A 22,178-nucleotide genomic window follows, 5' to 3' on the forward strand; every position below is an offset into this window, starting at 1 on the left:
AGGAAACTCAATCGCTTGAGTGATGAGTGTGTCTCTGTCCCAATCTGGGAACAGAGTCTTTTTAGCTTGAATGGCCTCCTCATCCTCCTGGATTTTCCTTTCTCTGGCCTCTGCCTCACGAGCTATTTTCAAGGTTTCATCAAGATCTCTGTCCCTTTTCTTGCGTTGAAGAGCTTCAGTAATGGTTTCATCTGATTCTGATTCGCTCTCAACAAGGACTTGTTTACCAGAACCCGAAGCTACATTACCCTTCGGTTCTGTTTTGGACACACCTTCCTCTCCCCCTTGTCTCGGAAGAACAAGCTTCTCCGAGACACCCTTCATTTCACTTAAGATTGTAATTGCAGGAAGGAGTTTTGCCTGGAGATGCTGACGAATAGTGAGGGTTAGGAAGGGATCATGGGAGTCAAGAACGCCTGTTAACATATTTTTAACGTCACCAGCGCAACTTTGAAGAACTGCCCGCTGAGTTTGAAGCAAAGTGATTTCTTGTTGTGCCTGGGCCAGTTGAACCTTCTGTAAGTCAATAGTCGCCTGGTGTTTAATAAGTTCTTCCTTCAGGGTGCTCTCGGCTGCCAGAGAGGCAAAACGTGAATCCAAAGATTTGAGGAGAGAAGTGGATTCAGTTTTGAGGTCAGCACGCAGAGCCTCAAATTTCCTGGTTTCTCCCTGAAGGGTGGCTGAAAACGAGTCTACTGACGCTTGAAATTTGGAAGCATTAGAGTCAGCATGAACCTTGAGAGAATCAAGAAAGATCTGAGTTGTATGAACAAACTCAGAAACTTCCTTAGTGGCTTTGGAGCACGAGGCCGCTGAATTCTCTACGGCGTCAGTAGAACGATCCAAGGCTTCGGTGTAAGTCTGGATCGCTGACTCGATAAAGGCCTTCAGCACAGCACCCCCATAGGCTTTACTGTCAGCCAGCAGACTGTCAAGTTTGGCATGAATTTCTTGAAGCTGCTGACTTGACGCAGGGGTATCTGCATCGGTGTCGGTAGGAATCCGGTAGGGGCTGTAATAGATGGAATCGAAGTCTTCATCATCACCCCCTAAGGTAGCACCGGAGTTGGAAGATGGAGAAGGGGTGGATTGAAGGTTGATGACAGGAGTTTCAACCACAGAAGCAGCCCCCGTATCAGATACGTTGACCGTTACTGGTGGTTGGGTAGTGGTGATGGTGACGGATTCGGTGATAATGGGCTTGGAGATGGAGGATGAAGGTTGAGAAACGGAGAAGGGAATAGTATGTTCAGTTGTGGTTTGGGGAATTGATGTTGGAACAGAACTTGTGACGTTCTGTTCGGGTGATAGGGTTGGGGTTGGAAATTTTGGGGAAGTAGGAGGAGAAGGTGATTTGGTAATTTGGGGAGATTTAGGTGGGGAGGGTGAGTTGGGAATACGAGGAGAGACTGGGGGGGATGGTAGTTGTGGAGACGAAACGGGTGTAGTTTCGGGTTGAGGATCAGCAGCGTCTGTTTCGGATGGTGCATTAGGTTCGGATTCAGAAGAAGGAGATCCTTTGGCTCTTTTAGCCATCTTCTTGACCTTTTTCGATCTGGACTGAGAAGGTGCCTCTGCCTCGGATTTGCGTTTGGAGGACCTTCTCTTTTTCTCCTTTTGGGGTGCGGTTTCTTTCTTCTCCGCCTTCTGCTTTTTGCTCACTCTCTTGCCCCGGTTAGCAGGCTGATCCAGAGCCTCAAGAGCAGCACGTTGTTCATCAGAAAGAACCCTAGGAGGCAGGGGTTCCTTGAGCTATAGTCCGCCATGATCTTGCTGTGGGGTGTGACGCATCTGTACATGGACTCAGGGATTAGTCCATAGTGCTGAAACTTACTTGGATCTGAGACTATTATTTTCTTGGTGTGGAAAGTGGCAATTTAAGCCGTAAGAACATCCTTCATTACTGGGATGTCGAGAGAAGTAATAGCCCTTCTGGTGATAAGGGTCCAAAACCTGGCGCAAGAAATCTCGGAGTGCCGGGCTGTAGTGTTGAGACTCTGAACCACTTGAGCCCAAATACTAGACCCATAGTCTAGATTAATGCCATTGTAAAGACCGTACAGGATTGTTAGAAATCCTTTGCTTGTGGTGTCGGAACCACCACATCTCTCCGCCAAACCCTTAATCAAAAGGGTAAGCAATCCGTTCCACTGAGATGGAAGACAAGATTTCTTGACTTTGGCAATTGATGTTAGAACATCTGTATACCCCATCTCGTACATCATCGTAAAGATCTGGGCGGTGGTGATGAAGTCCGGTGAGATGACAGAGGAGTCGACGGCAAGCCCTAGAAGAGAGCAAAACCGTGTTTTGGATACGGAAGTCTTCTTGTCGTGAATAGTAAAGAAGATGCGGTCTTTGTGCCTATCGTAGCTGGCCGTGGTGTAGACTTGGGAGAGCAGGGATATTGGGACGGCCTCCACTTGCGTAAGTGCTAATAACAATGGGGAATATTTGAGACATTCCACCACGTATAGCATGTATGAGTCATAGAGGAATGGAGACATCTCTATGATCATGTTCTGATTTGGTTTGATTGTGAGTAGAGAAGAAGATGCAGATTGATCATGAGCGGAAGAAGAAGTCGCCATTGTTGAGTTTTGGAAGAAGATGAACAGTGGTAATTTTTTTTTTAGAGAAGTAATGCTTTGAGAGGTAACTGCCAAAGAACACGATCACGTCTTATTTATACCGTTCTCAGGAGAGAGAAAATCGTGATGATGAGGAACCCAAAACGTCGCCTGAAAAAGCGCGATTAGAAGTTATGGTGTATCCCAGGAATACGTCAGCACACGTGGGTGTGAAACGAATCCTTTGCACGCGCCCAAATCGTTTTCGTACCGTTTGAAATTCCTTGGGCCCTTGTTTGGTTACAACTTAAACTTAGAACCAGGTGCCAAACAGAAATTAGAATGTTGGGAAAAAAAAATTCCGTGCATAAGAGTGTGAAAGACAAGGAAATAAATCAAATGTGTTTGGAAGTGGGTGTTGTCTAGATAGAAGACAGAAAGCAGAAGATTCCGGGCAAGAATCGCTTCCTTCAGAGCCAAGAGAGACCTGAAGTGTTTGTGTGGTTTCCCGAGAAATACGATCAGTTGTCTTTAGAGAAACAGTGAAAGGCATCTTTTGATGATGGCTAAAGGGTGGCTGAACTCAAACCAAACATTAAGTCTTGACATAAAACTGAGTGTTGGTAGAGTTACCTGTGAGACCGATGTGATCTGTTGAACAGGTAGGTAGGAAGTATTTCGTGATAGGAATGATATAGACAGAAATCTAAAAAAAATAAACTGGACCTCTTTGGGAAGAAATGTCTTAGGACGAGACAGTTTCATAAAAGATCACTCATAAAGAAAAGGAGATTTCCAAGTAAAAGCTTGAGATAATTACTCACCGTCAATTCATTTTAGGTGTTGGATTTTGGGTTTCACTCAGAACGTGGTAAACGAATCTAAGATCATAAACACAGATGTTGTGCAACCGTAAGCCTCAGTGGTAAAGACCGAGAGCATCAAGGGTTACTTTGGGGAGCGAATGCAAATGAAGAAGTTGAAGAGATGGTTAAGAGACCGAACGTACCTTCTGCTACTGAAATGGGACAAAGCAGAGCAACTCATGTTTCAGATGAGTAAAAGAAGGTAGCTCTAGACCGAGTTTGAGAATAGCCTGATTGGGAAGAAACGATAGTTATTGATCGAATCATTAAGGCATGCTCAATGTCATAGAGGCTTGAGACAACATACAGAAGCATGCTTCTAGGGACGTTTAACTAGTCTGACAGTAATAAATTATACCTAGATGAACATTACATGAGAAGATGCTTGTATACACTCGAGCAAAAAGTACACATACTAGAAGTATAAAATGTTTTTGTAATTTTGAAATTTATTAAGAGATAAATAAATACTGAAAAACAAAATATTTTTGTAATTTTGGAATTTTCTAAAAAAAAATAAAAACAGAAAGAGAAAATATTTTGGTTGATTTGGACTTTTCTGAAAAAGAAATAAAAAACAGATAAATAAGTTTGTACAAACAAAAGAATCAGAGGTAGACCGAACGAACGGAGTATTTCGATGAGGGTTTCATGATCAGGAAGAACCGAGCGGTCTGTTTGAATGAGCGCCTTTATGTTGCAGAGACAGAGAGGGACCGAGCGGTCTGGTTGGTTCGGTTCTTTTATTTTACCAGAGCAGAGAGTGACCGAGCGGTCTGGTTGGTTCGGTTCTTTTATTTTATCAGAGCAGAGAGTGACCGAGCGGTCTGGTTGGTTCGGTTCTTTTATTTTACCAGAGCAGAGAGTGACCGAGCGGTCTGGTTGGTTCGGTTCTTTTAATTTTACCAGAGCAGAGAGTGACCGAGCGATCTGGTTGGTTCGTTTCTTTTAAAGCGCCAGAGCAGAAAGCAACAGAGCGATCTGTTAGCTTCGGTTCCTGAATCTTAACTAGAGACTTGAGGATTTGGAACCGATTCTGCAATCATCATACCTAAGCCTTGCAATATCTGATTGAATGATGCTTCAGGAAGAGCTTTTGTAAAGACGTCAGCCAGTTGATCAGTGGTTCTTACGAAGTGAACTTCGATGTTTCTATCCTCCACGTGATCTTTGATGAAGTGATATCTCAGTGCTATGTGTTTGGTTTTGGAGTGCTGCACTGGGTTATGACAGATCCTAATTGCACTTTCAGAGTCACAATATAGTGGGATCTTCTTCATATTGAGTCCGTAGTCTCGAAGTTGGCTTTGGATCCAAATCACTTGTGATGTGCAGGATGCAGCTGCAATATATTCCGCTTCGGCAGTAGACAGCGACACGCATGTCTGTTTCTTGGATTTCCAGCTGACTAATTTCCCGTCAAGAAATTGACATCCACCAGTTGTGCTTTTACGGTCGAGTCCACATCCTCCAAGGTCAGCATCAGAATAGGCTTGAACAAAGAAGCCTGAGTTGGATAGATACCACAGACCTAAGGAGGTGGTTCGCTTGAGATATCATAAGATGTTCTTCACTGCAAGCATGTGAGGTTCACGTGGGTTTGCCTGAAATCGAGCACAATAACACACAGAAAACATGATATCAGGCCTGCTAGCAGTTAGAGACATTAACGATCCAATCATTTGACGATAGAGCGTGATATCAACAGCTGGTTTGTCTAGAGATGGGGTAAGCTTAGTGCCGAATGCCATTGGGACTTTAACTTTTGAGTCTCCCATCATACCAAACTTTGCTAGGAGAGTCTTCGTGTAAGCTTCCTGATTAATAAAGATGCCTTCGGGTCCCTGTCTTATGTTTAAACCAAGGAAAAAGTTAATTGGACCCATTGAGCTCATTTCAAACTTAGTCTCCATTAGCTTTCTGAATTCAGCTGTTAAGCTGGGATTCGTGGAGCCAAAGATGATGTCATCGACGTAAATTTGAACTATCATAAGGTGGTTACCTTCCTTTTTACAAAAGAAGGTTGGGTCAACCGAACCTTGTTTGAATTTAGACATCTTTAAAAATTTTGTAAGTGTTTCATACCAGGCTCTCGAAGCTTGTTTAAGACCGTACACAGCTTTATCCAAAATATAGCAATGATTTGGATGCTTTTCGTTCACGAACCCAGGAGGTTGCTCCACGTACACCGTTTCTTCAAGTTCTCCATTGAGAAATGCACATTTGACGTCCATTTGGAAAACCTCAAAGTTCTTGTGGGCAGCATAAGCCAGAAATATTCTAACAGATTCTAGCCGAGCTACTGGAGCGAAAGTCTCTTCATAGTCTATCCCTTCCTCCTGACAATAGCCCTTTACCACCAGACGAGCCTTGTTCCGTATAACATTACCCTCCTTGTCCATTTTGTTCCTAAATACCCATTTGAGACCAACAACCGATGCATCTGGAGGAGTTGGAATTAGGCGCCAGACTTTGTTCCTTTCAAATTCATTCAGCTCGTCTTGCATTGCTTGAACCCAATCAGAGTGATCGAGAGCAGTGTTGACTGTCTTTGGTTCAACTTTTGATACGAATGAATTGAACATGCAAAACTCAACCTTTGAAAATAAGGAAGTCTGTTTTGCCTTCAGTTGTGATCTGGTCAAAACCTTTTCAGATACATCCCCAACTACTTGTGAGACGGGATGATCTCTGGTCCATTTAACAAGAGGAGGGTAATTTGGATCAAAGGTTGGATCTAGTTCAGCATTGATTATTTCGTCTAGCTCAGATTGGCTGTCATAACCAAGTCTCACATCATTATGTTCCACCTCAATTGATGCACTTTGAAAGACCTGAGGTTCATGTGATTCTAGTGGTCCTGAGCTTCCTGGTGTTGAGGCCTCTTCGGTTGAAGTTGTGGGATTTTGCTCCCCCTGGACTTGAGCGTTTGGCTCCCCCTCAGCTTGAGCACTTGGCTCCCCTTCGACTTGAGTATTTGGCTCCCCCTCGACTTGAGCATTTGGCTCCCCCTCAGCTTGAGCACTTGGCTCCCCCTCGACTTGAGCATTTGGCTCCCCCTCGACTTGGGCATTTGAAAAAGGAGAGTCATTAGAGGTTGATGAATCTTCATGCATCCTTCTTGCAGCTTCTTCGACAATCTGCTTCATGTGATCAACCTTGTTGTCGGCTGCACCTGCTTCAGAGAGTGAAGCATTCTCCGGTTCATCAAAGAGCTCCAGAAATGTCTCGAATAAATTAGCGACCGAGACTGTAACCTTGCCATTTAGAGGAAAGATTTCCCCAGTGATATTTTCTTTAGCCTGTAGCTTCTTGACATAGTTGTCGTCAAAGGTCACATAATACGTCTCTTCAATCTTTCTCGAACGCTTGTTCAGGACCCTGTATGCCTTGGATGTGAGCGAGTAACCCAGAAATATTCCCTTGTCGGCTTTGACATCAAACTTGTTGCGGTGTTCTTTAGAGTTGAAGATGAAACACCTTGAACCGAACACATGAAAAAATTTCACATTTGGCTTCCTGTTGTTCAGTATCTCATATGGAGTGAGTGCGAACCTTTTGTTGAGATATGACCTGTTCTGTGTAAAACAAGCAGCAGAAATAGCGTCACCCCAAAAATAAAGAGGTAAAGAAGCGAAACTTAGCATTGTTCGGGAAGCTTCACACAAGGATCGGTTTCATCTTTCGACTATTCCGTTCTGTTGTGGTGTGTAGGGAGCTGAGAAATTATGACTGATTCCCTTCTCTGCAAGAAACTCTTCAAACTCCCTGTTCTTGAATTCGAGACCATTGTCGCTTCTGATGTTGCGAACAATCTTTTTGAGCTGTACTTCAATTTGCTTGATAAACATTTTCAGCTTTTGAGTCGCTTCATATTTGAGCTTTAGAAATAACACCCATGTAAATCGTGAAAAGTCATCAATGATAACAAGAATATACTTGCTACCACCGATGCTTTCGATAGATGAAGGACCACACAAATCAATATGAATTAATTCGAGTGGTTCAACAACTTTTGTGTTGATTATAGATGGATGACTTTGACGACACAGATGATCCCTGTCGAACTTGAGCAATGGAAGACCCCTTACATGACCTCCAGTAACAAGACGGTTGATATCTTTAAAATTAAGATGAGATAATCTTCGGTGCCACAACCAGCTTTCGTCGGATTGAGCTTTTGACAACAAGCATATAGCTGGATTTCCCTTGATGGGTTTGATGTTTAAGGGAAATATTTCACCCTTTCGCTCTGACTTGAGAATTACTTTATTTGACTTTTTCTCTATGATTTCAGAACCTTCATCATCGAATGAGACTTTGAGACCTGTACCTCCCACAAGCTGAGATACACTAATGAGGTTGTGTTGGAGTCCTTCCACATAAACCACCTTCCTTATAGAGAAGTCCCCATTGGTTATCATCCCGTATCCCTTTATAGTGCTGAATGAATTGTTTCCAAACTTGACGTTGCCACCATTTGCAAGAGATCTGTATTCCCTAAGCTCCTCTTTCCTCCCTGTCATGTGATGCGAGCAGCCAGTATCGATGTACCATTCTTCGTCGAACTGCTCGTCACTAATAACCTGCAAGAATTAGATAGATTTAGGAACCCAAACTTTCTTGGGTCCACGTGAGCTTTGCATGGGAACGGGAACAATAATAGAGACATCAACAAAATAAGTTCGTTTTATAAGAGTTGCTTCATCTTTCCTTTTAATGGTATAAACCTTGATTTTGTTAAGATTAGGTGAGTTAGATTTGGACTCTGGTGTGGATTTATTGACCTTCCGCTTCCACTTTTGCTCAGCAGATGAACGAGATTTTCGAGAATAAGAAGAAACAGATTTAGAACGAGATTGAGATAAAACAGAGGATGAGGAGGAATTAGAAGAATGAGAAGATTTAGAGGGAGAAGAGGTCTTGGAAGGAGACTCTAGGTGACCCGTTTGTTTTTGATCATTGGAGGGACCGACCTTAGAGTTTTGTTCTTTTTTGTCTTCAGAACCGAACCTTTGCGTTCGGTTGGAGCTGCCTTTGGAACCGAACCTTTGGTTCTGGTTGAAATCCTTGTCAGAACCGAGCCTCTGGTTTCGGTTAATTTCTTCTTGTGAACCAAACCTTGGCTTTCGGTTTTTGTGACTTTCACTCTTTCCTCCTGGATTGTTTTCACATTTCAGATACTTGTTTTGATGAGTGAAATATGCATTCTGGGAATGCCAGAATTGTTTCCTTTCCGAAAGGTTCTTCCGGTATCTGTTATTTCTTTCCCTCTTCATGTTCCTCATCTGAGAAGGTTGATGATGAACATTTGCTTTCGTATTTGTTGTCTCCTTGGCAAGTACCTTTTTAACTGTAGGAGTTTTACTTTGAGCTGAGGAAGCAGAGAGAACTTTTTCTTTTGCCGAATGATCCTTCTTCTGAGGAATATCTTTTGTACCACTGGTGCTCGGCTCATTGAAGTTGTTCGGTTTATTCAAGGGCTCATGTATGTATCTTCCTTTGCTCTTCCAGGAAGTTCTTTCAGATAATCCAATGGTTTCGTCTGCATTATCAATTGGAGCTTCCCAGAAGTACTCATCACAGCCATCAGCATTGTCTTCGTTTACAATGGCTGCAAGTTCAGCTGTTTGATGTTCGGTTACTCCTGTTACCTTGTATACTTGATTTGGAGTAGTCCTGACTTTTTGATACACAACGGCTTTCTCAACTAATTTCGGGGACTTTTGATGGGACAACCGAGCGAACTCTACTGAATTTTCAGAAATTAGATTCTTGTGATTTTCAGGTTCGGTTTTAACAAATTCTGAGCAGTCAACCGTGTCCTCTACAGAAATTTCGCTCATATTATCGTCTTCGTTAAGCTCAGATGCCTTTTCAACATCAATTTTGTTTTCTGAGCTTACGTTGGTGTTTAAAGAGTCAAATTTTTGCATGGTTTCGGTTCTCAGTTTAAGTTTGTCATTTTCATCCAAAAGATTTTTAAGCATGTCTTTGTGGTCTTTGGATTTAATGAAGGATTCAATTTTGTCCAGTCCATACATGTAGGTGGGATTGATATCACCAGACGATATCACACTCTCACAATTATAAGCTTCAGCATCGATTTCATCTTCCTTAAACTCTAGGAAGGGCAAAATCATGCGGTGAATCCTTTAGCCTATTTCACAATCTAAGTGAAGCTGAGTAAACGTTTAGCAATTAGACAAAAAACATTTTGTTGTTTTAACAATTTCAAATTATCTCTTTGCAAATAAATGTTTTCATCTTTAACTTTGACTAATTCCGACTCCTTTAACTCTATCCACATTCTCCGCTCCTCACTCTTCGATGCTGCCCTGCTCAATTGATCAGTTAGGTTAGAATTTGTTACCCGAGTTTGAGTTAAGCTACTATCTAGATGAGATATTATTGTATTGACATTTTTTAGTTCTTTCTCATAAGAGGATGATGGTACTTTGCATGAAATAAAAACAGATTGTACCTTCTTTATCAGTTCATCAAGCTCATTAAACTGCTGGCTGAGCGGTTTGGCTGTAAAGCACATGTCCTCCTTCGCTTTCTGTCCATCACAGCCTCCATCGGTGTTGTATCCCCTCATTTGAGATACGTCAGAAACCATGAGGCATTTTCCACCACTGCTGTCTTTCTTAGACACGAACGCCTTTCCATGAGTAGGCTGCCTCACTTCCTCGTCTTCTGAGTCGGTGGACCAAACTTCCGTGCTACCGAACTCATCACCTAGAACAGAACCCTGCACTATAAGAGCATTAATAGGCAGGTTAGCAGCATACTTCTTCTTTCTCAACTCATCCAATCTTTTCTGCAACACAGCTTCCTCGTCGTTCCCATCATCTTTTTCAGCCATTTTCTTGAGAACACAGTCCTTAGCATAATGATTTTTCCCACCACAGTAGAAACAGCTCACTCCAGAGTCGTCGTCAACCTTCGGTTCCTTCTTGTGCTCCTCAGCTCTCGGTTCATTAACCACCTTTTCAGAGCTGTAACTCCCTTGCCAGTTTCGGTTTTTGTTGCTGGGGAATCTCTTCTTTATGAACTTTTTGGGATTGGACACCATCAAGGCATAATCTTCTGATGTGAGATCATATTCTTCCAGGCTGAGGTCTTCATCCTCCATAACAGCTTTACTTTTTGATAAGAGGGCCAACGAACCAAGACCGGAAACAACGTTCTTTTCTTGCACCACGATTTTCTCTTGAGACTTGAGAATTCCCACCAGTTTCGCCAGAGAGTATGATTTAAATTGCTCATGGGCTTTAACCGTGGAAACAATCCATTCAGGAATGTAACCTTCTGTTCGATGAGCTTCCTTTCAATATTGTGTTTAATCATCTTGCTGAGAAGATGATTGAAGCGATCGAACGTCTGGGTCATAGATTCTTCAGCCCCTTGTCTGAATTCTCCAAACTCAGATAGAAGAAGAGTTTGAATAGAATGTTCAAGATCTTCTTCTGTAGAATACAGTTCGCGAAGTCTATCCCAAACATCCTTTGCCGTTGTGCATGAACTAACCAATCTGAATGTATCGGACTGAAGGGCGAACCGGATCAATCTTAATGCCTTGATATTGCATTGGAACTTATCCTTTTCATCTTGATCAATATCTTTCACGTCCTTTAACAGATCATTGTATTCTTTTTGAGTCTTGATGATTCTAGACGTTGCAGAATGAGAAAACGGTCCATTGGTGATGGCTTCCCAAATCAAATACCCATTTTCCTCAGATCCAATAACATAGTCTTCGAAATGATGTGCCCATACTTCATAATCGTGGGTGTATAAGATCGGAATCTTTGTCGTCGAACCAATGCTGTTGGAAATATTAATAACGTTTGATTGTGTCGCGTCCATTATGATCGAAAAAACCTGTTCAAAGATCAGACTTGTAATAAAGCAGATTAGGGCAAAGTAATAAATATCAAGATACGTCAATAAAGAGATGACGGCTCAATAAATATTAATGATTGCGGAAAAACCCTAATGGAAATCTTTTTCACAGAAAAGATGTGTATCAATTACACAGCCTCCTGCTCTGATACCAATTGATGAGATTAAACTATCTTTTAATCTATGAAGATCGATTAGATCTTGAACAAGTAGGTAAACAATGACGATATGAACACAATAAAAGAACAAGACAAGATTAAATCAAACGTGTCGAATGATTAAACAAAATCCTCAGAAGAGCTCGATTAAGAACATCAACTGTAGAGGATTGGAAGGTTACAAGAACGATCAAAGAAACCTTTTGTCGTCTGGAAAAATCGTATTCTCAGATCTCTAAAAACCTTAACCTAATATGCATGCAAGCATTAGCTTATATACAAAGTATAAAAGACTCACGGTTGGACAGGCCCAAACCGGAATACAAAACAGCATAATTAGACGAGCCCAATAGACGCAATCTTCAAAGCCCAACAACGGTCGTCTGGGCAACCAGCCTAGTTAGCATTAGAGAAGCAAGTCAATGAGTTGTAAGTTGAATCAGTGTAGGCATGGAGGATGGTGCTCGAATCTTGCTTAAGACACAAACCATAGTCAGCAGTGCCCTGTAAGTAACGAAGAATTCTTTTGACTGTTCACCAATGATTCTCGGTGGGGGAGTGCATAAACTGACAGACTTTGTTAACCGCGAAAGTAATATCCGGACGAGACAATGTGACATACTAAAGAGCACCTACAACTTGGAGATAGTTGACCGGATTATCAAATGTGGCACTATCACCAAGAGAAATATTTGCATTACTTGTCATAGGAGACGAGACCGGTTTAGCATTAGACAGACCTCAACGTTGGAAGAGTTCAGGGATATACTTTTGTTGTGATAGAACCATGTCATGACCCTGATGAGTGACTTCAATATCGAGAAAATATGACAAGCGACCCATATCCTAAACATCAAAAGATTAGCTAAGACTTTGTACTACTTTATTAATAGCCTGCGAGTTGCATCCTATCAAAATAATGTCATCAACATAGACAAGCATGTATAAATGTGTTCCCAGATAGGAGTAAATAAACAATGAAGGATCCGTCTTAGAACCCTTAAATCCAAGGGAATGAAGAGTTGTAGATAGATGGTGGAACCACGCTCTAGGGCTTGCTTTAATCCATATAAGGATTTGTGAAGCAAGCGAACATGATCTAGTTTGGCCAAGTTAACAAACCCAGGTGGTTGTTTCAAATAAACTGTCTCGGTGAGATTACCATGCAAGAAGGTATTTTGTACATCAACTTGCCTTAGGGACCATTTCTGTGTTACGGCTAGAGATAGAACAACACGAATAGTTGTTGATTTTACTACGAGACTGAATGTCTCTTGATAATCAATGCCCGGTTGTTGCCGAAACCCTTTTGCTACTAGTCGTGCCTTGTAACGTTTAATCACCCATGTTTGGTCCTTTTTTAATTTGTATACCCATTTACAATCAACAACGTTGGAATTTGGAACACGTGGCACTAACGTCCAGGTAGCATTCCGCATCAGGGCCGAATACTCGTCTTCCATGGCACTGCGCCACTTAGGATCCATGTTAGCAATGGTAAACGTTATTGGTTCAGTGTCAGGCGAATGGTATTGGGTATGGTAGGAGGTGGCATCATAAGGTTTGGTTGGTTTGGGATTAGGGCGTAGGTTGGCTGGTCGAGTACGTGTAGGTTGTTCAGTGCTAGAGGGAGGAGTAAGAATAAGCGGAGGTGGTTGATTGGTGTTTTGGGAATGACGTTGATATGTGTAAATGAGAGGTGGTTTGGTTACAGGATGTTCATGGGGGGAGGTGTTGGTAGGTATCGTATTCGGTGAGTCAGATTGTGCAATAGGTGTTGTGGAGGGTGAGACAGTGGGTGGTAAGATAGAGTTTGGATAAATTGAGATGTAGGGATTTGTAGTGATTATAGTCGGAGTGATTGTAGGAGGTTTGTGAAAAGGGAAGGATTGCTCATTAAATCGAACATGATGTGCCACATAGATGCGATCAGATTGTGGGTCTAAACACCATAGCCGTGATGAGCAGTGCTGTAACCAAGAAACACACAGGGTGTGGAATGAAAATCCATTTTGTGTTTGTTGTATGCACGGAGATGAGGAAGTCAATGACATCCAAAAACCCGAAGAAAGGAAAAATCAGGTTTATGTTTGAACACATGTTCAAAGGGTGAGGTGTTGGAGTTCGTTCGGGACGCCATTCGATTAATAAGATATACTGTGGTGTCAAAGGCAAAATGCCAAAACCGTTGAGGAACATTGGACTGAGCAAGTAGAGTAAGACCAGTGTCGACATGTCGATGTCTTCGTTCAACAAAACCATTTTGTTCGCTTGTATGCGGACATGAAAGGCGATGAGTAATGCCGAGAGGAGAGAAAAACTGAGAGAGATTTCGAAACTCGCCTCCTCAATCGGTTTGGATGGATTTTAGTTTGGTTTGAAACTGTCGTTCAACCATCACAAGGAATCGTTTAAAAATAATATAAATGTCAGATTTTAGTTTTAATGGAAAAATCCACATAAAGCTAGAATAATGATCAACACACTTCAGAAAATATTTGTGACCATGGTATTGTTATTGTATCCACAATTACAATAAGAGTATATATATAAGAGATATATTTACACTCATGACCCTCTAATATAATTATATACATGTCACACTTTAATTGTCTAGTAAGTAGCAACCTTGGAACAACCGAAGTGGTAGTTTTTGTGCAATTTTCATTATAACAATCATAAGTCTTTGTTTGATGAGCATCATTTTCACTTGCTTTACCAAAATACTTGGTACATGCTTCAAAATAAAATTTTTGTTTTGTAAAATTTCCTTTATAGTACCCACGCTAACGAAATTACATTTCTACAAAAATAAGGTATGTATTTTAGATTAACATACATAAGACAACTGTAAATGAAATATATTATAATTATATAATACAAACATAACAAAAAAACACAAAACATGGTAAAAATATTTAAAGAAACATATTAAATTGAAACAAACAATAACACATGAAATACCTCGACTGGTTCCCAAACCTCAGCGATACCCTTCCGGTTATTTTTTACCATAAAATCATCATATGCAGAAATTTGATTGGATGGGATAATCAAAAATGTATTTGTAGATGAATCGGGACGATCATCTCCTTCCAAACTGTTACGTATGCAAAAAAAAAAAAAAAAAAAAAAAAAAAAAAAAAAAAAAAGTAGTTACACAAAAGGATGTTATTGTACAATAAACAGAATACAACATAAGTTACCTTTTGTTGAAATTGCTAATTTCATATGTCAGAGTTAATGAACAACTTTGAAGAGGTAAAGTAGGTATTTACACTTGGACGATCTATAACAAAAATGTATATAATATTATTTTATTGAGGGCAACATAAATATTAATAACATAATTTGAATACCTCTTCAAACATTAATTTGACCAAACTGAAGAATAACAACGATGCGAAAATTGTCTGGATTGTTATTTATATAATCAAGCATCTTATACGCATATTCACCCCCACAAGTTGACATGAAGTTGCAAACCACTGAAAAGCAATATATTTATAAAAAATGATATATTTAGATAACATAATTTAAAATTTATAAATTAGAAGATGTAAACATATAAGAAAATCAACTTTGCATCTTGGATGCGGATGTTCAACTTGTGTTTTGATTTCTCTGGATGACCTTGTTGTATCTCAGCAATTGCAACAACCAAACCCATAACATCTATTAAACAAAAAATAGGCAAATTTATGTTATTTTTCTGTTATGAAAATAGAATATTATATTTAAACATATAATGATATGTACTCACCAACAAATGTATCTTGAGGATGGATCAATGATAACACGGCTTGATAATCAATAAATGAAAACCCAAATAGAGATCCAGAAAAATTGTTACACTATGTATCAACAGTTTGTTGGATGAATGTGAATTTCTGATCATGAGCAATTAACTTAAAACTACCCGTCTTCAATGCTGCAAAGTTTAGACCTTTGATGTAAAATGTCATCCCATCCTTTACTGCATTTTTGAAGCGATATAAGTTTTGTTTGGATACCATTGCTTGGATTTTGTTCCCCTAACAATATTTAATACTATAAGAAAAAGTTAAAAAGTAATTAAATTTAAGGAAATATGTGTAAGAATAATATAAAAATAGTTTTTGTAATATACATGTTCATCCAGTAAGATCATTTCAATTGACCAAATTTCATATTTGTTGTAGAAAGACATTTGATGCCAAAGGTTTATGACACGAAGCTTGAAAGTCAAGTCATCCCTAGTTACATCCATATCAGATATGAAGGTAATATTTGGTGCTGCCATTTATCTGCAATAAAAAAGAGAAAAATATAAATTAATTAAATAAAAGACAAGATAAGCACATATGTATTCTATGACAGGTAATTTTTTCTGCTCTCATAAGAAAGAATTAGAATATTAAAACTAAATTTTGTGTGTGACTTCATACTTCAGTGTTAATAAGAAATTTAGAGTACTACAAATTGTTGTAAAACATTGAAACAGTCATTTGTGAAAGTCAGATTGAGGAAAAAAAATTGCACCGCGAGTAAAAAATTATACACAATTAATTTATGTTCGACTTTAATGTATAGTGCAATATAAGATCTTAAAGTTCATTGCAACGTAGTTTTAAATTTAAATTTCTGTGTGATTGGTAAAATAGTCATATGTTTTTTATTAAAAAAGAAAAAAATAAGTATAAGCATGAATATGATGCGAATGACACACACAGAGAGCAACACACATAGATCGACATACTTGTTTCTAGGATGCTATATGAAATTTGTAACAGAAGGAGAAGAAGATAGAAATAAATAGAATAAAAGAAAGTATGATTATTTTGTTTTACACTAACCTGATGGATTGAAATGTATGATAAAAGATGGTACTTTGCACTTTGCAGAGATGAAGAAGCAGAAAGTCATCAAAACATATAAAAATATTTAGGGGTTCGGTATTTATAAATGCAATATATGAGAAGAGAATATTCTAATCGTGATTTAATTCCTAATTTGATGGCTATATATTTGGTAAAAGATCGATTAATTCAAAACCATTGTTAATTATATGGGATATGAGAATATATGAAATTGAAAATTGAAAATTTGTTTGAATGTAGGGACAATAACTTAACCAAAGAGCTGATTTTTAGGATATGATGTACATTCCTGAATTAGGAGATGTGCGGGAAAAAAAGTGAGAATAGAGATAGAAGAATGACACGTGGATTCTTTGGGGTTTAAGGAGGGGACAAGTGATATTTAGGAGAGGCAATTATTAGGAATGAAGATTTTATTTCTTAACACCCCTATTAAATAATAAATATAATGTATTAACATAAATTATAAAAACATCTCTCTCTCTCTCTCAGCATATTATATGGAGTAAATTACATGAATGGTCCCTATGGTTTAGGGTAATTCGCGCGTTTGAATCCTAGCTTATTTTTTAACTCGTAAGGTCCCTACTCTTTGTTTTTGTGATGCTTTTGGTTCCTATTTTACCTAAAAAGATTATTTTGCCGTTTATTTTTTAATTTGTTTAAATAAACACACGCTCAACCCTACCCGTCACCTTACCTTACTTACCCCATCATTTTTCTTCACTTAAATAATAGTCATTTTAAGTAATACGGGACCAACACGTAACAAAAACAAACAGTAGGGACCTTCTAAGTTTAAAAAATAAGTTAGGAACCAAACGCGTAAATTACCCCAAACCTTAGGGACCATTCGTATAATTTACTCTATTAGATGATTCACATCAATTACTGTTTCATGCGTTCACTACTCTCGCTTTCTTTCCGTCGACCTATCTGCTTCTATACTTCCATGAAATCGTGGTACTTCCGCTGTGTTGTTCTCGACGCTTGAAATAGTTATCCTTTCAGTTTCATCATCGTTTTCCCTAAGTCACTTAATATTTCATTCAAACAAATCGAATTTTGAAGAATCGTTAAAATAGTGAGAAGATGATTAAGAAGAAGACTCCCCATAATCAGAACGTGAAGAACAAACGGTTTCTGATCACTGTCAACGTGCTTGGAAGTTCAGGACCTTTGCGATTCGTGGTGAATGATGATGATAAAGTTTCGGAAGTAATTGATTCGTCTCTAAAGATGTATGCCCGGGGTGGACGACTTCCTGTTCTTGGCTCTAATTTGGAGAACTTTTTGCTTTATCCAGCAAATGCAGGATCTGAAGGTATGCGCAGATTTCTCTTTGATTTGTTGTGATTCTATCTCGTTGATTGTTATATTGTTAATTTGGAGTAATCTGTTCATGCATATCCACGTCTAGCTATATCAATATCATCAAGAACAAGTAATTAACTATTTCTATTAGCAAATGCAAACTTTTTCTTTCGTAGATTTTCAATTCGTAACTGATCATTTCATTGATAAATTAGCAGTTTTCAAATTGTTGTTATCTTGATATTATTAGTTCATTAATATTAATATGTGTTGGTTTGTTATTATTTGCTTGCCCAACATTTTTTCCTATTTTATAGCCACCAAATCCGTTTTTTATAATTAATTATTATGACTAATTATGTTTTTATTTTAAATTACCGTTTTTGCTGCAAATGAATTTTGCAATTCTTAATACATACTTTACCCATATTTAAAACATATATATATATATATATATATATATATATATATATATATATATATATATATATATATATATATATATATATATATATATATATATATATATAGGATATAGATCCGGTAAGAAATTTTTTTTGGTAGGAAGGTAAGAAGTTTTTTTTCTACATATTTTTTTGACGAACAAAATAAATGAATCACTAGATGATTCATTTCTAAGATGATTCACAAGAAAAAATTCTCAAAAAAACATCTTTATGATTCATTTTTAAGTAAATTAAGAAAAAATTCATTTTTATGATAATTTTAGTGAATAACAACAAAATCATTGTATAAATGAATCATAAAGATGTTTTTTTGAGAATTTTTTCTTGTGAATCATCTTAGAAATGAATCATCTAGTGATTCATTTATTTTGTTCGTCAAAAAAATATGTAGAAAAAAAACTTCTTACCTTCCTACCAAAAATTTCCTTCTTATTTGATCTTGACTCTCTCTCTCTCTCTCTCTCTCTCTATATATATATATATATATATATATATATATATATATATATATATATATATATATATATATATATATATATATATATATATATATATATATATATATATATATATATATATATATATATATATATATATATATATATATATATATACACATATGTGGAGCCTTGTTTTTATTGTCCATCCAAAAATGTGAAAGTAGATATGTGTTTCTTTAATTTGTTTGTGCAGTGTACTCACAAATGAAAGTACCGGGTGTTTGTGTGGATGAATATGTTCCATCATTTTTGTTTTTAAAATATTTTTTAAAATATTAATCCTAATAATGCAAATTAAATTTAAATTTAAACTGATTCAACTAAATTACAAATTGATTTAATCAAAATTTTAATTTCATTTTCAAAGGTTGAGACATATTAAACCATATATAATTAAAATTTTAGCCATTTTATAAAAAAAAAAAAACATAAATAAATTATTTAGTTGTGGTTTAAAATTTATAAACTATTAAAAAATATATATAAACTTTTTAAATTTATTTGAAATAATAAATTAACAAATTAATAAATAATTCAAAATATATATTAATAAAAAAAGTTATTATTCGAATCCTATGATTATTTTATTCTTATTTTATAAATTTAAAATTAATACGAAATCCAAAATAATAATTTACTTTTTTAAAATTAATCTATTAAGTCAAATAACCAAATAAAAATTTCAAAATGTACAATTCGATTTTGTTAAGGAAAGCCTTTATATGATGTTATCTAAGCTGCAAGGGCATTAAGATGACCAATAGAATTATGAATTTTTTTTTTTCATAATAAAATATATTATATAATATCATAGAATTATAAATATATTTTAATATTATCGATATAACTCTTAATTTTCCAAAATACTATAATAAAATTGTAAAATTTAACCTAGGTTGTCCTCGACTTCCCTACGATAAATACACCAAATATAAGATATATTAATGAATTGTTTAAGTGTAACAAAATATCATTAATTAATATATAAGATAGTAGTTTTTTTTTTGGCTGTTTTATATACATAAACAAAATTTATCAAATATGAAAAATTGATTTATCAATTTATTATGTCCTTGTACCGTATAAACGATATAAATATGTTCTGTAATCTCTGTATTATACCAAATAAATTAATAAAAACTTCTATATAACTTATTCGACTCATGAAAACGGCATTTCTTCTTAACTCAAGAAAGTATGGCGCATTTGGCTGAGATTTGTACCCATTTTAGTTACTTTGGTTCACTTGTCAATTCAACAATAAATGCATAAAACATATATACTTTTCATCTAATACAATAAATTATAAATCAAACAAATTTGAAAATAATATGTTAATATTAACTTTCTTTAACATTTTCCCCATTTTGTTGTTGGGATGTTAAATAATCTTGATTACTAAATGCGTTAATATCACAAATACCATATTGTGAACAATTTATCTTTTAGATCATTTATTTTTCAATTGTATTAGGTAAGCTTTAATTTGTTATAGGTTCTTACTACATAAGGGGTACATTTCAATTAGGTAAACTATCGTATGTGTTAGGCAATGTAACAATTAATATGAGATAATTTGGTCGTTTAGGCCCTGTCTAACCCTATTATTGTGGCTTCTATATCTGATATAATAAAATTACTTGATTAAAATACATTACAATACTATAATATAAACTGATAAAAAAATTATTGACATATTGAATACAATTACAAAGATTAGTAACCTAAAGGGTAAATGGTACAAAAAACACTTTTTGATACAGAAATTCGATTTTGACACCGTGTTTTTTTTGTGTCAATTTTGACACTGTGTTTTCCAATTTGTTACAATTATGACCACTTGATCGGTTCACCAAGTTACATTCTGACGTGGCATGATGACGTGTTAGTTTTGATGACATGACATGCTGACATGATATGATGACGTGTCAAAATTGATTTTTTTTCCACAAAAAACACTAAGTTTTCACTTTTTTTTTTTCGATTTTGACACTAAGTTTAATTTTTTTATTTCAATTTTGACACTGTTTTTTTGTTCCAATCAATCATCATTTATCAAATTTTGTTCAACTTTGTCTATTTTCCATTTGATACCGTATAAATGTATTTTTTTTCTATTACATTTTAAACCGTATAAACATATTTTTTTTGTTTAAAAACCCCATTTTTATTTAAATACAAGGTGTTTTTTTTCTTACATTCAAAGCATTAGTTATATCATGAGAATCAAACTAATCATAAGCTTCTAATAAGATGTAAAAATTTGATGGGTTGCAAACTTGATATCCGAGTTTTGATCGACTACACGCCTCCAAACACATTTTAAAGTTGCATATTTAATATAAAATACAATTTTTATATAACTAATACATATTTATACATAAAAATATGATTTGAGTGTAAAAAAATGTATTTATACAAAACTATGGTTTTTAAATGAAAAAAAAACATACTTATACGGTTTAAATGTATTAAAAAAATATTTATACGGTTTCAAATAGAAAATTGTCAACATCGAACAAAATTGGAAAAAATGATGTTCGATTTGGAACAAAAAAACATACTGTCAAAGTTGAAAGAAAAAATTAAACTTAGTGTAAAAATCGAAAAAAAAAAATGAAAACTTAATGTTTTTGTGAGAAAAAAAAATTCAATTTTAACACGTCAGCATATAATGTCAGCATGTCACGTCATCAAAACTGATACGTCATCATGCCACGTCAGCATGTAACCTGATTAACCGGTCAAGTGGTCAGAATTGTAACAAATTGGAAAACACAGTGTCAAAATTGACAGATAAAAAAACAAGGTGTCAAAATCGAATTTCTGTATAAAAAGAATGTTTTTTTGTGTCATTTACCCTAACCTAAAATACAAATTGTATATTATTGATTGTCACTTTATAAGGTTAACCTAAGTATTTATGTGAATAAAATTGTTGGCAGCAATGAAAGCAAATGAAGTAATGGGGTCATGTGGCGAAAGGAATTTTCTGATGTGTAAGAAGCAGAGAAATCCTCAAATGACTGAAGCTCGATCTGAGATAATAACCGGTCATAGCCGAAATCGTGGTTGGAAGGCATGGTTCAAGATCTTATCTCATTGATTAATCTTCCGATACAAACTTGTACTTTGGGTAATATTTTTCCCATATACAAAATGGGAAAACAAATAAAATACTCTATGTATTATGTAAAGTGCTAATAAAATGTTTTTGTTGCTATTAGTTATATGTTTTATTTTGTTACAATATAGACGATGATAATTGGACTGATATATCTTTATCCAAGTACATAAATCTGCACTGATTTATCTTAATATATTATAGAACTTGCATAATTAAAAAATGCACTGATTTTTTTGTACTTCAAAAAAGTTATCAAAAAATTGAATTCCTATCCGATATATGTATAAAATGTGTTAAATTCCTTTAGCATAAAATGATTTGGAGCACGACAAACATGGATTTGGTATTGGATATAGAAAAATAAATATGAAAGGGATTTGTCGATAAAAATGATAATTTTTTTTTTTTT

General features: G+C 36.2%; 1 protein-coding gene across 1 annotated transcript; it reads left to right on the forward strand.

Moving 5' to 3' along the window:
* Positions 1–17,274: 17,274 nt before the first annotated feature.
* Positions 17,275–21,876, forward strand: LOC145039199 (uncharacterized protein At4g22758-like). Its single transcript, XM_078987295.1, has 2 exons — positions 17,275–17,685; positions 21,588–21,876. Exons 1-2 carry the CDS (start codon positions 17,454–17,456, stop codon positions 21,746–21,748), a joined length of 393 nt encoding a protein of 130 aa, XP_078843421.1. The 5' UTR covers positions 17,275–17,453; the 3' UTR covers positions 21,749–21,876.
* Positions 21,877–22,178: the final 302 nt, after the last annotated feature.

The sequence above is a fragment of the Lactuca saligna genome, chromosome 4 (assembly GCF_052625555.1).
Source record: "Lactuca saligna cultivar CGN05327 chromosome 4, ASM5262555v1, whole genome shotgun sequence".
NCBI classification, from domain to species: domain Eukaryota; kingdom Viridiplantae; phylum Streptophyta; class Magnoliopsida; order Asterales; family Asteraceae; genus Lactuca; species Lactuca saligna.

Coding starts and splice junctions, on each gene's coding strand:
- LOC145039199 (XM_078987295.1), top strand. CDS start 17,454: ATGATTAAGAAGAAGACTCCCCATAATCAGAACGTGAAGAACAAACGG. Junction 17,686..21,587: donor AGCAAATGCAGGATCTGAAG/GTATGCGCAGAT, acceptor AATTGTTGGCAG/CAATGAAAGCAAATGAAGTA.